Source organism: Fundulus heteroclitus, chromosome 11 (genome assembly GCF_011125445.2).
Source record: "Fundulus heteroclitus isolate FHET01 chromosome 11, MU-UCD_Fhet_4.1, whole genome shotgun sequence".
NCBI lineage: Eukaryota > Metazoa > Chordata > Actinopteri > Cyprinodontiformes > Fundulidae > Fundulus > Fundulus heteroclitus.
Window position 1 is genome coordinate 22,857,147 of NC_046371.1, and position 16,908 is coordinate 22,874,054.

The following is a 16,908-nucleotide window of genomic DNA, read 5'->3' on the forward strand; positions in this document are numbered from 1 at the left end:
TGTAATCCGAGGTGAGCTCGGAGGTGTGTCTGTTCCTCCATGTCAAAAGGAAAGACCAGTAGTGTTCGAGGCTCTGACCATGGTACCTAACGAGCCACTGGAGGCAGACCCAGACAGTATTGCAGGGAGTAAATATCACTTCTGGCTTAGTTTCGCCCAAAATGATCTGAACAGCATCGCTGGGCAGAGGGATGTCTGGGTTTTCCTGTTGGATCTGTTACCCCCTCGACCCAATGATTGTGGATGGATAAATATTCTTCCCCCTTATGAGATTTCAGTTTGTTTTTCCTCTGTGGGGTAAAGGTTATACATCAAATTAAATATGGAAAATGTTTCACAATTGTTTAACGTGTCATTGCTATGAAAAGCACAGAAACCCGGCTCTTTAACAGTGCTGTGTGGACCTTTTCTTTATGTTATTAAACCTATGTATCTTATTAGCTGCTTTTATATATCTATGTACATTCAACCTGTCAATCAGCTGAAGCATAAGGGAAGATTAAGCACTTCTCTAAGATAGCTCTACCGATCTCCATGTTTTGTTGCATAATATTGCTAATGTCTTTGTGACACTCCTGCTGAACAGGCCGGTTTTCCCTGCACTACCCCTTCTCTCCACCAGAGGTCCCAAAGTTCCTGTGGGAGCTCACCTGCTCACACTCTCATTCACCTGCTTTTAGGATTCAGTCTTCGCCAGACTGTGCTTTGGCATTCAACCAAGCTCGTTTTGTAATGCCTAGTTCTCAGGACACTGGTTTCATTTTAAAATGTAATCCTTACTTTTAGTTGCAGGACAACCTGTCAACATGCACTAATACCTTTTAAGCTCCTGTTTTGTATCCATCTTAAAAGCCCCATCTGTCTGCCTGTTCTTGTAGGTATTTTGGATCTTTTCAGTGTTTTTTTTTTTTTTTTGGTACAACTTATCTTCCTAGGTATGAATACTGTAACTTAAATCCCGGCTATAGGCTTTGGAGAAGTGCCTTTATGGATAGGGTAATATTGGTGGTGCAACAGACATGTTTTTTTTTTTGTTGTTTTTTTTTATTTGCTGTCTGTAGCAAATACAGTTTTTTTTTTCCCCTTTATGATACATAAGTTCTCTGCTGGGATGTCAGCTTCCTCCCACAGTCCAAAAACATGTCTGTTGGGGTAAATGTTCACTTTAAAAGTGCGTGGCTGCATGGTTCTTTGTGTTGTCTCTGTGTTCCCCTGTGATGGACTGAGTTTCATACAACGCTTAGTGACCCTCTTTAACTTTTTCAGTGCATCTTAACAAAAGAGTAAATGAAAGTAATGATTAGCCAGAAAGAAACTTGACACACATCTATGTAAGACCATAAATTTATTTGTAAAGATGTTGGAGAATATATCGCTTTGTACAAGTTCCCATTTCTCTGTTGTGGCCTGTCTACTTTAATAAGAGATGCATTCTTGATTTAATAAAGTTCATCCTGCAATTAGGATACTATGCTTAGATATACTTTATGTAGAAGAAAGCTTTCCCGGTACATGTAGGCAACCACCTTTTTTATATGACATACCTGAAATCCCAAGACAGGACACACAAATAATAATAATACAAAATATTGCTTTGTGCCAAATCAAGCACAAAAATAAAACAAAATAAAATGAAAATAATTGCTTAAGACTTTGGAAAATTATGGCTCCAGATAGACAACTTCACTGGCACCACTGGTAAATATTTGTAAAGAGCCTTAATACAATTATTTTTATTAAAATCTGAGTACCTTTATACAATAGGGGAACAAAAAAAATCCCATTTTAAGAAATCATTTTAGAAAAATTATCTGCGGTACCTCCAAGTATTCCTTAAAAATGTATTTGTAGTTTCAAAAACCGTTGAACGGATTAAATTGATAATTGATTTCTGTTTGCTTGGACTTCTAAATAAGACATGACACTGAGGTCAGGGGCTATAACCTGGACGAGGATCCATATTTCTTATATTTCATATCTTACCAGCCACCGTAGTCAGCAGGGCTGTTATTAGCTGTCTCTTGGGGTTGACAGTTTTCTTAACATTGGGTTTCTCTCTCACTGAGTAAAGTTGTCTCGAATCAAGTTAGACTTGTCTACAATTTTCAATATAACGATTTTACCGCAATAAAAGATTTATTTTAAAGTATTTTTTTTACACACCATTTCAAAGGATACCGGCTTATAATGTTTGCCCTGTATTTGCTGTAACGGCCGATCTCAGCTTCTTGAATCTAAAACATCATAAAAGACATAGAACATTGCGCTAACAAAAGGTCATTGTGCTAGGATGAACCAGCAAATATGGTGATTAGCAAGGTTTAAATTGTAAAAGTCTTTTAACAAACGTCCTACGAATACAAACTCCAGTAAATGATGTTAAATAGCAAATAAGCCAGAGGGAAGATGACTCTGGAGCAAGAGTCGATCATGTAGCTGTTGCTCCTGATGAAGCTCAGGTTGTATTTCAGGGTGTTCCTGCGATGGAGCCTGGTTCCCTCCATGGGAGCAGACGCAGTGGAGTTTCGAGACTGGGTGTTTCTGTCTGTGTTCGGGGTGATGGGGACCTCTGGGAAAGGAGCCAGGTCAATGTCGTTGTCGTGGAAGCACCCGTCGAAGGCCATGGCCTCGGTGGCATTGAAGTTGCTGGGGATCTGCAGCGACAGGAGGAGAACAGAGCGGACGACGTGAACATCAAAAATAATCACAGAGGTTTGGGGAAGACATCGAGAAGGGAACCAAAGCCAGAACGGGTAAGACCTTTGCATTCTTCAGCTTCTTCATCTCCTCCACCGTGGTGAAATAGTTGACAGCGGCGTACTCGATGACGGACAAAAAGACAAACAGGAAGCTTGCCCACAAGTAGATGTCTACGGCTTTGACGTAAGACACTTGTGGCATTGAGGCGGAGACACCGGTGATAATGGTGGACATGGTTAGAACGGTGGTGATGCCTATACACACAAACACACACATACATACAGATATATTAAAGCAGAGAAAAAATGTAAAAAAAAAAAACGCTATGGGGTTAGTCAACACACCAGATCAGCATTTTGTCTCCTTTAAAAACATCCTCTGCTTTACTTTCATGCACTTTTTTCACTTGACATAGTTTATGGTGCAAAATAATTTTTTCTTTGTTGCTTAAATTTCATCTTTACCCAGTGAGACACGGGCAGGTACGGCTCTCCTGTCAATCCAGAAAGACACCCATGACAGCATCACCATGAGCATGGTTGGAAAATAAGTCTGTAGCATGAAGAAGAAGATGTGCCTCCTCAGGATGAAGTTTATGTAGAGTCGGTTGTACCAACCTGGAACGGTGCAAAACCGATAAGTGAACAAAGGAGAGCAACCACATCACCATCATTAAGGAAAATAAAGCAAAATACATCATGAATATTTGCGCAAAATTTAAATTGTCCTTTAGGCGGACACTGCTAAGTCTGCTTTCAAGACTGGGCTTACATGTTTCCTTTCTGTTCAAGTTTATCGTTAGCTTGGCATGTGAATCTGTTTTGTTTTTTAAGGTACTTTGAGATGAGATATGGTGCTATTTGGCGCTGAGTGAATAAACTAAAAAAATAAATAAAAAATCAACATTGTTTACTTGGATGTATTTTGATGAATGCTTTTCTACAAAGGTCTTTCATCATTTCCATATCACGACAACTCAATACCCTTTTACGGTGTAAAGAAATATTGATTCAAAACTAATCATTTGAGTGCTGTTTAGCATCAGTTTTCCCACAAACAGCTATGGAAATCAATATTTTTTCTTTTTACCCAGGGGCTACGGTGATGCTTTTCCTGTCCGTTCATTATTATATATTGAATTAAAGAGCAGCTGTTTTAACCTTATGTTAATTTATTTCCGTGTATGTGTAATATTTAAGAAAGTTGTAACATAAACTAGTCCCTTGAAGACAAAACTAACGACATTTTGACCTACAGAGCTACTGAAAGCTTGTAACAAAATGGTCCATTAAAAGTTGATTTTATGAGGAAGAAAAAGCTTTCAAAATTTTTATTTTTATATACTACAAAGCCACAGGGGGATATTATTAGAAAATATCAACTTGAAAAGGTAAATTACAAAAAAATGCAACATTCTTTCACTTTTTATAGTAAAGAGAGCAGGTCAGGGGCTCTCTGGTTGTCTCTAAAGTGGACACAGCTCAGAGAGCCCCAGCCTCACATACCAGTGCTGCTGTAGAAGGCAAGCCCAAAGGAAGGCTGGAAGTCTTCAATAAAAAACTGAGAGAGCACAATCTCATCAGTCCTTAATGAATCGTTCCCGTTCTTCCAGTAGAGCATTAGGTCGTTCTCATTGTAAGCATCTTAAAGAGAGGAGAGAAGGAACAGTGGGACGAGAGCTTCACGTTTGCCTCTCTTAGACGAATCATGGAGGTTTTTCTCAGAGGAAAGGAGGTAGTTTGTTTTATACTGGACGTCTCCCTTTCCTCTAAGATCAAGCTCCATGTTGTGACTATGTAACTCAGAGAGAAAAGGTGCTGAAAACACAAAAGAACCCCCAGAAAATTTAAATAAGCAATCTTAAAGGGGACCTATTATGCTTCCTTTTAAACAAGTTAGGATAGGTCTATAGGTAGAATAGGTCTAACATGTTGGTTATATTTTTTTGCACAAAATCATTCTCAGATAATGAGATTTCACCTCTTCGGTTCATCCTATTTCTGTTCAACTCTTTCAGAATGAGCTCTGTCACTTTTATGCAAATAAGCTGTAGCTAGCCACGCCCCCAATTCAATCTTTACGCTCATATTTTAGACACATGAAAATGGCTGCAAACAGATGCACAATGGTACAACAGTACATCTTTTACCATGAGTCAGAAGCAATCTGTTACTTTCAGTTTACTACATTTCTGACAGTATATGCACACTTTTTGTGGGTAATGTTTCAGAGTGATATACCGGGCTATCAGTAACTTATTGTTAGCATTAGCTGAGCTCTCAAGCCGCGTGGATTGAGTGTGAGACACGCGCATTTTCCTCACATCACATGCACATGCCACACGCCACACATGATGTTTATCAAGCTGAAAAACAACAAAGCCCATACTGAATGGGCTGTGAGTGATCCGTGTCTGTTCAGAGCTCAGTCTCAGCCCTGCCTCCTGCGGATCAGAGCTGTTTCGGCCCATCTCACAGCTTGGTGGGCATCTGGGTTGATAGAGAAGGTGAAGAACAGCCGAGTGCAACAGCCTTGTCTTTTCCAGCAGCCGTTGTACAGCGCATACAGCTGTAAAACCAGCTGACCAAACATGCTCTTCTTCTAATGATTTAGTGGGCAAAGCCCAGCTTGGATTGCTTGGTGAGCGGCTGGGCTCGGCTGGGTTGCTAGGTGAGGGGTAGTGCCCGCCGATTTTTTATTCAGTTAAACAAGACATTTAACTGAATATTATTATTCAAGAGAATACCTCGTTGAGTTGGACATCAATCCTTGTTGAACATAAAGTGCAACCAACAAACAAGTCTATGCCTTAAACAGTTTGATGGTACTTAATGCTATGGTGAGGTTCCTGAAAGGTTCTGGCAAAAAAAAGTATTGATTATATAAACATTATCTCACTGCTGCAACTCTCTTCGCTTCCATGTGGAGGCAAACCCACTTTATACATATTACCGACACCTAAAGGACGTGTCTTATTCATTAATTGTTACATAGCCAAAAAATGCAGACCTCTGGGATTTGTAAATTTAATTTTTTTTAAACGGCAATTATATCGCAAATGCGATTTATTTCCCAGCTCTACTTATTGCCAAAAAACAACTGAGTGGGTATTCTTTTTAGTGCCTGGACTGTTTCTAGAAGTAGTGGAGTCCCAAATGCAAGTACAAACACATACAAAACATGCATTTTACATAATAGGTCCCCTTTAAAATGAGAAGAGGGTCAGAAAATACGTGTTCAACCCAACATCTAAATGACATTCATACACAGTGCCTTGCAAAAGTATTCCAACCTCTTGAACTTTTTCACATTTGACTAAGTTACAACGAAAACCTTGAAGTATTTCATGGGAATTTTATGTGATGGACCAACACAAAGTAATGCATTTTAGTGAATTGGAAGGAAAATGACACAAGTTGTTAAGGGGTGTGTCTTGACCAGCTTTGCACATCTAGAGGCTGTAATGTTTCCTATTAGTTCAAGCTCATTTGAATTGGACAGAGAGTGAATAGCTCCTTTTAGCTTTCCATTTTGTTCGGATCAACTTTCCAGGTCCTGTTGAAGACAAGCATCACTCCCAGCATAATACTGCCATGTGTCAACATGGAGATGCTGTGCTAAGGGCAGTGGAATGTGCAGTGTTAGTTTTGTGCCAAACATAGCATTTTGCATGTTGGTTAAAAAGTTTCATTCGCATCTCATCTGACTGGAGCACCTTCTTCCACGTCTTTGTTGTGTCTTGCGGCAAACCGCTAACAGAACTTCTTATGGTTTTCTTTGAGCAATGACTTTCTTCTTAATACTCTTCTACCAAGGGCTGATTCACAGAGTGCACAAGTTGCCCTGTTGACAGATTACACCCCTGCTGTGGATCTCTGCAGCTCACCCAGGCGGGCGGCCATATGTAGGTAGATTTTGAAGTTGTGTCATCCTCCTTCAGTGGAGGCTGAAGAACTGAACAGTGCGCTGTGAGATGACTGTTCACTAATGTTTATATAAAAATACAGAGGTCTTCACAGTACAGCTGGTTGGAAGGATGTCAGAGTGAAGGAGGCTGATGCACTTTGCACCCTTCAGAATTTCTTAAAAATGTATTATGGTGTATGCTTTTTGCTCACTTCCCGCTTATGCACTACTTTTTGTTTGTATATTGAATAAAATCAATAAACTACAGTAATGGTTGTGGTTCTAATATGACACAATGTGACAAGTTTAAAGGGTGTGAGTATTTTTGCAAGACACTGCGTAAACAATTTTTTAATCAATAAATTAACTCCAGTACGGTCAATAATGGAATCATGTTTGTCCACAAACAGCATTAGTTGTCCAAGAAGTTCATTTGGAGGAGCCATTTCCCCCTGACTTTAGTTTAATACTCACAGCTCTCCAGCTCCAGAGAGCAGTTCTGGGTGTCCAGAGGGAAGCTACTGAAGTCCATTGAGCACAGAGCAGTCACTGTGATCCTAAAACACAACTTAAAATTACACAAACACCCACACAATTCAAATCACTCAGTCTGAGCAACTTTGTTCACTCAAAACCAAAAAAGAAAAAGAAAAAAGGAAACACTGTGTGTGGTATTATCTGGTGGCAGTTTGTAACTGCAATGAGAGGAAACCATATTGTTGACATCTGTGGATGAAATCCATCTAATTAATTCTGCGAGGCCTAATTTTCTGCCTTGTTATGTTACTCTGCTGACTGTTTCTTTTTAAAGGACTACTAAGTGAAATTTCATTTGAATACAAAGATGTGAAGAACTAAAGGTGATATTGCAGATGGACTAGGGTATAACGTCACACTACATCTCTCTTTGTTGTTCTCCAGTTTCTTTTTTACATAGCAGGACATGTACATGCATGTACACGCATGTACGTGTATGTGAACAGCTGCCACTCAGGCTTAGCCCCTCCCTGCCCTAAAACGCCACCGTCAGAGCAGCGCTAACAGCATGATAAAGTTATGAGGTACTCACTTCTTCACTAGAAATGTTCCTCCGAAAGGTGAAGCTGTTTTTGCTGTGAATTTATCCTTTGCAAATATGCGCAAATGAGGCGACGCATGAGATGGGAAAGGAGGGGCAGGGCGGCAGAGAGGCACGGCTTGTCACACATCTTGTTTAGGTCTACAGACAGTGCTGAAGCACTCCATAGTGGTGAAATATTTCTTATTGCTCCTTTAAAAATTTAATAACTGCTTACAGTATATAGAGGAAAAATATTTGACTACAACCAGTGTGGGTAAACTTTTAGCATCTTTAGAGACTTACTGGACTGAACTAACTAGACATTTCTTGACTAGAATTAATCATATTTTTCTTACTATGTTTATTGTGTTATTCTAGTTTATGAAAGATAATTGAGCATTAGAGAGGAGTAATCATCAGTAAAAAGTAATAAAATGAATCACGAATAGAACCAGTCATCTGATGATGATGATGATGATGATAATGATGATGATGATGATGATGATGATGATGATGATGATGATGATGATGATGATAAACTATTTGATGATTTATACAAACTCCGAAAGAGATTACAGATGAGCTCAATGACTAAAAGACTTTTTTTTACCTGACACTGTAGAGAATATTTCCATCAGGAAAAACCCTCAGCATAATGTTCTCCATAGTTGTATCATGGATAAATGAACGCTTCGAATGGACAAAGAACACATCTGGAACCCAAATTTTCTTGACGAGGCGCGCATCGAAAGTTCGACTTTTATTGCTGCTGGAGGGGAAAGCCAGCCGATCGTCTTGCCAGTAATGCCTCAAATAGAGGGTCATGGTGAAGTCCTGAAGAAGAGTGAAGCAAAGTCAAAGAGAGAAATCAATAAATGGCATTTGGGCCTAACAGATCATATTAACTACAGGAATCCCAGAGGCTCGTACCATGTTTACTTCAGATATGCTGTCAATGCTCTCTACCTGGACATCTATTCCAACTGGAAGAGCAGAACCTGCAAAAATGTTGAAATAAAAGAAAACAACAGTCAAACAATTTTGAGATAAAATATTGTCCAAATTGTTTGTCTTTTCATCTGACAACGTTATGTGTGTCAATAATGTAATATAAAGATTATCTATTACACTCAGTTCTGACACCTGATCAAACCAATTTACTATAAACAGCCTCCTGCTGGAAAATAGACAGTCACATAACTAATATGTCCATGCACTCTATTATAGGTCCTGATGACATGTACATAAAAACATGTTTACAAGAGATCCTATGGCTAGTAGCTCCTACTGTACCTTCCACTGTAACCTTATTGTAACATGTCTGCCTGTCCATCATATAAAAACATTGGGAGTACCATAAAAGGCCTCAAGCCCAAGGAATGAATGACTTCTCATGGGAATTTTTTTTATGCTGGTGGTACTTTAAAGGGGACATATCATGCCATTGTCATATCATTCCAAATGTTAAAGGGCTAAAAAGGTGAGGTTTGCACAATATCTCCCCTTTAAGTCTTTTGCATGATAGCAACAACTGTTTCAAGCCAACTTTCTTTCTTACTGGAATTTTTGATCACCCAATTTAGTTTGTTTTAATGTTCAAAGGAAAGGTTAGGGGAGATAACTGTTTCAGTAAACTATTTTCAGTAAACATGCACTAACCTATAGACCGTGGTTAACATGTGTTTACTGGCATTAAAGCTTTGTAATTACCTCAAAAGAGAGAGTCTTCCTGACTTTTTATAAGTATAACCTAAATAGAATTGGAAAGAAAGCCTAAAATATGTTGGTACAATAGCACCAACATATTTCAAATTAGTTACCTGGTCCCCTGCCTGATCTTTTCTAATTATTCGCCTGAATACTGATCCTGATGTGCTATCTTGAACTTCCCTCCCAGACAAAGCTTTTTGGTTTCTCTAAGATAGCCGGTGTCAAGCCAAGTGGCGAGATTGTTGACTAAAAGAATAGAGAGTTAACAACATCCTCCAGAGAAGCTTCGAGAGCCAGATCGGCAGTATATTCTATCAGGGAGAAGTCCTTGTATTAATAAATATGTTAATTATTCATCAATTATTTATACATCCCATAATGAAAGTAAAATAAATGGATAAATGCTGCATATAGGTACATCAGCGCCACAATTCATTGATAAAAAAATCCTTGGTTATCCGATTGCTTAAATGTATCATTAATTTGTTAAAAGAAATAATGTATTGTTACTTCAAGGCTGGACTATTGTAATGCTTTACTATCAGGAAGTCCACAAAATGCACTTTGAGGCCTTCGGCTGATCCAAAATGCTGCAGCAAGAGTTCTTATGAAAATCAACAAGTGAGATAATATTTCTCATATTTCAGCTTCCCTTCATTGGCTTCCTGTTAAATCAAGAATACCATTTAAAATTCTCCTTCTCACGTATAAAGCCCTTAATAATTAAGCTCCACTTCACTCTCAGACTGCAGGTCTGCTGGTGGTTCCTAGTCTCTAAAAGTAGAATGGGAGGCAGATCCTTTAGCTATCAGGCTCCTCTCCTGTGGAACCAACTCCCAGTTTTAGTCCGTGAGGCAGACACCCTGTCTACTTTTAAGACTAGGCTTAAAACTTTCCTTTTTGACAAAGCTTATAGTTAGAGTGGCTCATGTTACCCTGAGCTACCTCTATAGTTATGCTGCTATAGGCTTAGGCTGCTGGAGGACATCAGGGTCTATTTTTCACACTCTGCTGAGTTATCCTACAGTTCTCCAATTTGCATTGTTTGTTATTATTTTAATGTTTAAAAACGTAAATAGATCATCTGTCATTACCATATAGCAGAAAGTACTCCTGGATAAATGTATGCTTCTGTGCTTTAACCCCAGTCGGTCGAGGCAGATGACCGTTCACACTGAGTCTAGTTCTGCTGGAGGGTTTCCTTCCTGTTAATGGGGAGTTTTCCTCTCCACTGTCGCTTCATGCATGCTCAGTATGAGGGATTGCTGCAAAGCAATCGACAACACAGACGACTGTCCACTGTGGCTCTACGCTCTTTCAGGAGGAGTGAATGCTGCTTGTCAAGACTTGATGCAATCTTTTGGGTTTTCTTTGATAGGAAACTTTTTTAACAGTCTGGATGATTTGACTGAATTTGAGTTTGTAAATGACATTTGTTGTGATTTGGCGCTTTATAAATAAAATTGGATTGAATTGTATTATTTTTAATACTTTACCAAATAGTTTATTCTTTCAATTATGTTTTAAATGATTTCCTTTACCAAAGGCATATGCAATTGATTTGTCATTTATTTAATCATGGGTCACTTGCTGCACCACTTCATGAATTTATTTTATGCGTGAGTCCTATGCATCGTCAGCGGGCAAGGTAAGATCTAGATCAATCAGATCATCTGATGTTAAAGTGTATTTGACAAGTGGCAACATCTTAGATTATTTCATTGAGAACCACAGAACAGGATTTATAAGATAAATAAAAACTGAAATAGGTATATCTAGTTTTACATTTAAATAAGGCCATTTGTGTAATACATTAAAATTAAAATCAATTCAGATTTAAATATATATATTTTTTTTATCTATGACTTTGAACATTCACACATTTACCATAAAAAGTGTATTTATTAAATGCAATGTTTCAAATTAAAATCATTTGCTTGACTTTTTTTTTTGTAAATTGTTTATTTATTTTTTGAGGCAATCGATACTCAATGGCAGTGTGTCACATATTTACTTCTTTTTAGCCAGAGCTTTTTGTACAATAATTATTTACAAAGCAGCAAAACTTTCAGGAGCAGGAACCAGCAGATGGATGCACATTCATGGATCAATGTCCCATGCATTAAATGGCCCCATAAAAATGTGTCAAGCACATCTCAATCCTATACATAAACAATATATCTTATCTTTACATCCAGCTCAACCAGGACAGTTGTTATTACTGTGATTTAACAGGGCCTTAGATACCGTAAAGGCCCAGACATGAATCATTTATTTCAAATCGCAGATGGAAAATAACTGATTGACGCTAGGATCTGAAGAGCCTGAAGGATGATGCGTCAGTGTACCATGTGTGACCTATTTTCAGTACAAAATTTGTTTTCGGAAACTTTTTTTAATCTGAGAAATGTGCTGCAAGATCATCTCCGACAAAAATATTTGAGGGGTTACATAGTTAACAGCCTGCATGGATTAAAACTTTTTTTTTTTTGTCAAGTTCATGTTCTGTGGCTGTCTATTTCAGTTTGAGTCATTGCCTAATCCTGCATACAGCAATAAAAAAAAATAAAAAAAATAATCACTGCTTATAACAATCCCATCAGTAAGACTTTCAGTTCACATGACCTGAGTAAACCCTGGGACAATACTGGGGGCTAAAGCTAAATGTACAGACAAGCAGGAAAACAAACAGGGCTGGGTGAGCTCCAGCTGGTTTAACTGCTAATGTCAGAAACGCTGCAAGGGGTTGGAAATACTACATGATATAAAGCAGAAGCTGTGCATTGGCTGAGCAAATTCACAGATATCTGAGTCATGGCAACAGCAAACATGCATAATCGGACTTTCGTTCGTTTTTTCAGAAAACGTTTCAACACCTTTGTTAATTCTGTCGGCTCTTACTTGGGCAACCTGCAGTTGGAGCCCTGCTGTTTTTGAGTCTGTGCATTAAATCTGTAGGTCTTCTTATAGTAACTATCATGCTTCCTAAATGATCATCTAATGACAGAACATGTGCAACCTATGACGCACTTTTTAAACATGTCCTTCTCAAAGTGCCATTACCTAATGAGGTTAAATGCTCCCAACCATCAGTGTACAACTGCAATCTAATACTGGAGTGGAATGGATTATATTTTGCCAGAGGGGGGTCTGCACAGAAAGGTATTTTTGATAAATGGCGCTGCTGTGCAGCTAAAATGATAAGGTACAGGCGGCCAAACTGCAACAGCATGGCAGGTGTTTTAGGGTTCCACCATGGCTTTATCTTTATAATTATGTCGACAGGTTTATTTATCATTATTATGTCCATTCTCATGTTTTGGATGGATATATATTTTTTGTCTGTTTTTAAATCTATACATATGTACATTGATATTGTAAAATTATTTTAAGATAAAAAATAATCCGTAAATAATTATAGAACTGGAACTTGATAAGGGTTTCACATGTTTGCCTTAAGAAAATCAAGGCAATTTCTTACATTTCTTTGGAGTGAACTGCTTTCTATTCTGCTGGTCTAAAAAAATAAATAATTTCTTGTCAATTTTGTCAAATATTGGTATAGGGGTGACTCCTTCTTCTAAAATTCTTGTAATATTTTGCCAAGTTTAATAGATGGGTGCACCCAAATCTGTTTAAGTACAAAAAATTGTTTTATGTTTGTGGTCCACATTTTTTATACAATTGAAATTAAAGTGAAACATATATCGCTAATAAAATACTAAAACCGTATTGATGCAGTTCCTATATGCATCAATTGCTTGTGTTGGCGGGTCAGATATGCAACTTTCTTAAATTATGGGCCACACAAAATCCTTCTAGTGGCCACAAATGGCCCCCTGGGGCTGTTCTCTGGACATTTGGGTTCGGTTTGCATCTTTACATGTTTCCGCGATATGCTGAAGAACAACGAAAACGTTTATGTACATTTTAAAATCTTAAAACCTCAAATAGATCCTGGTCATTTTGCTGCTTTGTCATTTTGTACCTTTTCAGTCTTGGTAGTTTCATAACAGAGCTTTTTGGTATGAAATGGAGCCGTCTACCCTGGGACATTTTGTACCGATCATGCATCAGTTCCTATGTGCCAGGTGGATGTACCCTCTTTGACAGCCAGTGATTTAAAGTAGTTTTCTATGCTTTGTTCATGGTGGATAAATGTGGTTCTGTAATAAACATTATCTACCAGCAGGAGTGCTGCCAGAATTATTTGGTTTATTCGCTGTCATAGTGTGCTATATATAATGAGTGTCAACTGGCCCAAATGTGGGTTTAGATCCAAAATAATAGGAAATTGAGTGGAATAAAAGGTATTTTACTGATAGTAAACTTTTTAAAGAAATTGCTGTGAAACTTTAGTCTTTTATAACCATTTATAAAAGAAAAACTAATATAAATCACCTAAGTACGTGGGTACAAAATGGTATTTTTACATGCATGAAATAGAAGCAGAAAGGGATGAAAGCATGGCTAAAAAATAGGGGTGTGATTTGGCAACAAAGCAAACTGACGTTGGACCACCCCAAATGTATGTTAAAGTCAACATTTACAATATTGATCCTTTTCTGGGGCTCCTGTAAGTTATTCTGGCATGCTGGATGACAATTTGTTGGGCCTTATTAGTACTTGGGATTCATCACCGTGTATTGGTTTGGTTTCTAGCTATGCAGCTACTTTTGAGAAATGACCACAGGTCTGATACACCGATCATCACCAACTTGTACCCTAACATTTTTTGTTATTTTATTTATTTATTTATTGAGGATGTTTTTGGTACCCCTCATTATGCCTAGAAGTGTTTTGATGAACAGGATCGCAATAATTAAGAATATGTCATGTTGTTCTAGTAACTTGCTGGCCTTTAAAGTGGCAACCCAGAAAACTGTCCCTAAGTCCTTTGGTTTTTCCAAATTTGTGTAAATGAATAAAAAAACAAAGACATTTTCGACAAATTCTTGAAAAACATGCATAAAATAGTGATCTTTTTAATATTTGAGGTTCTTCAAAAGGCTATGCAACTATTATAATGAGCAAATCATAAAATGTTAACGAATAAATAAAATGTAATATAGAAGTCTATATATAAAAACTTTCCGTAGAAGCCTTCAGTGAAAACACATAGTGAGGGAATAGGACTTGTACAGAAGTTTATATTTAATGTGTTAACAACATGGGCACATTCATTGCAATAGTCCAAGAATTTATAACATATCTTACAATAATAATTACTTACCATTTAGGTATGTAAAATACATTGTAAATTAAAAAAAGTGAACTGTCCTTAAAAGTGTATGAAGCCACAGAATTAGGAACACTGTTCAGATTATTTTCTCTGCTCCGCTGCAGTCATCGTCTCATGCAGCCGATAATCTAGGTCAGCAAGGTTTTTTGAGTGCTTGTTTTGACAGACAAACACAATAACCCACGTTTGGTTGATTACATTATCTGGAAAGCCATTATTTATTGGAACGAAATTAGAGAAATATCTTAAATTAAATTAGTGGGTGGACCGGTTGAAAGTTAAATATCAAAAGCATCTTTTTGGCGACTCTTAATAGTGGCACTATTAGTATTTAAATAAACTGTATTGTACTAAGCTTTCTTACCTCCAAAGCCTGGACGCATTGCAAAGTCATGATCTTCAATCCGAAGCAGTTGCTCAGATTTAATTAACAGGGACTTTGTGCTGTCCAGCTTTTTCATCTTGAGATCCACCCGTCTGGAAGAAAAACAAAAAGACCAAATGACAGCTCAGCCATTCTCTCTCTAACAAAAACACACTTTAAACAGAAGCAACATCTGGTCGGGAGACTGAGTGACGGCTAATTGCACTTTAGCTCTGATTAAAACCGAGAGCCTTGACCCGCATAAAATCAGTTCAGTTACATTCAGGGTGCTGGCACTCGTAATTGGGTCAAAGATAATGTGGCAACGCTCTTTCATCTGCCTCCTGAGGTGATTAGTGTCTTCCTAGAAACAATCCAAAGCTGGCTTTAATAACATGCACAACAATGTCTTCGTGCAGAGAGAAATGTCTGAGCAAAATGTACCTCCAGAGTCACATGATTCACTCGCTGCTCTGACCTCGATCCACCAACATGACATTAATGGAGTCGGTGGGATCCATTATGCAAGCGGATCCGAGACAACTAGCTTGCGGGAGAGACGGCAAAGGTTAGGCTTTTTACCAGGAGAAATAAGAAGGATCTTACCCCCCATGCTTTACTTTATTGCTCTCCCCAACGTAGACCTCTTTGTGCCTTTTCTTGTTAGGGAAAGTGCTGCTGTTGAGCTGAGTGACAGGCCACAGCCAGGCCAAAACCATCAGTCTCAAGGCCAGGAGGGCCAGTCTCATGATTGAGCAGGGGCTTCAGATGCAAGAGGAACCCGAACGTCCCTCCCAGTTTGTCAGTGTCTCACCCAGACACGGCTGTCCCGGTCTCCTAGTGGCACGTCCATGTCCCAGGTGCACTTATTCTGTCCCGCCGGGCAAACACCAGGTCATGTCCGCCGTCTCTTTTACTCGCAGGTCCCGTAACATGGCGAGCGTCAGTGGAGATATCCAGCAGCTCAGCGCCAGTGCACGAGCATCCTCCTGGCTGCGTTTGCCTGTCACTGTGCCATCCCTCTGTCCTGACGCAACATGTTGCTCCGACTCCCCCGCTCTCCCCACCCCTCTGACTTAAAACCAAATATAAATTTGTTCCTATAATGACAAAGGAATACCATTAATTCCTCTCTAATCTTCTTTGCTGTGGGTGGTGAAATCTTTCAGTAACCTACAAACTGCGGGCGGTGCAGGGCGGGGACAGCTCATAATACTACCGCCAGTTTCATCATCGTCCGGGCCAGATGAAAATAAAAACCCTGTAGCCTAGTTTTGTACGGCGCAGGATTTGCCAACCCCCGAGTTGTGCTCAGCTGTGTCAAGAGGAGCCGAATGATCCCATCAAGCGAGAGTCAGATGCGAGCATATGTCTGCGGTGGCTTCAGTAAACACTGAACTTATGGCCTCTGGTTGTTTGGCATGCAAGCCTGACCATATGATCCCACAACTGTTCTCGCTTCATATAGGTTCAGGGAACTGACTGATGTTTGACAGAAGCCCCTCTTTATATATTTTATTACTTTTCATGATTTGAAGAAAAATTAACTGATCGACCTGACTCTGGCCAGATGGATGTAGTTCCGCCGAGCTCCACACGGCTCCACACATCCATTTGGAATCGCTGCCATTGGGAGGGATTTCAATGGCACATAAAATGGACGAGCCAATCAGGATCCCCGAGTGGGATTTTCGTAGATGTGACCTATCAGAGAAGAAACTGTTTGGATTCAGACAACAATGGCAGCTCGCAGCGAGGAAGCAAGCGGCAACATCGATGCTGCTTTTTCATCAGTGTTGTCCAGTCTACCGAATATTAATTATTTAAAAGAACACCTGAAAACAGCTTTGGAGGCTTTTTTTTTTAGTGGAAACAATGTATTCGCCCTTCTCCTGACTGGGTTTGGCAAGAGCTTTGTCTTCCAAA

At 38.9% G+C, this 16,908-nt stretch overlaps 1 protein-coding gene across 2 annotated transcripts; it reads right to left on the reverse strand.

Moving 5' to 3' along the window:
* Positions 1–1,328: 1,328 nt before the first annotated feature.
* On the reverse strand, positions 1,329–16,240 carry gabrr3a (gamma-aminobutyric acid type A receptor subunit rho3a). 2 transcript variants are annotated; one of them, XM_012855312.3, is made up of 9 exons: positions 15,589–16,240; positions 14,983–15,095; positions 8,597–8,664; positions 8,277–8,500; positions 7,081–7,163; positions 4,206–4,343; positions 3,165–3,317; positions 2,761–2,954; positions 1,329–2,654 (listed from the first exon to the last, which is right to left on the reverse strand). In XM_012855312.3, the coding sequence occupies exons 1-9, from the start codon at positions 15,729–15,731 to the stop codon at positions 2,352–2,354; spliced, it is 1,419 nt and encodes a 472-aa protein (XP_012710766.1). In that variant the 5' UTR covers positions 15,732–16,240; the 3' UTR covers positions 1,329–2,351. The 2 variants fall into 2 exon arrangements, with proteins under 2 accessions (XP_012710766.1, XP_021167775.1); XM_021312100.2 differs by lacking the exon at positions 4,206–4,343 and having other exon boundaries at positions 15,589–16,239.
* Between the last annotated feature and the right edge of the window lie 668 nt (positions 16,241–16,908).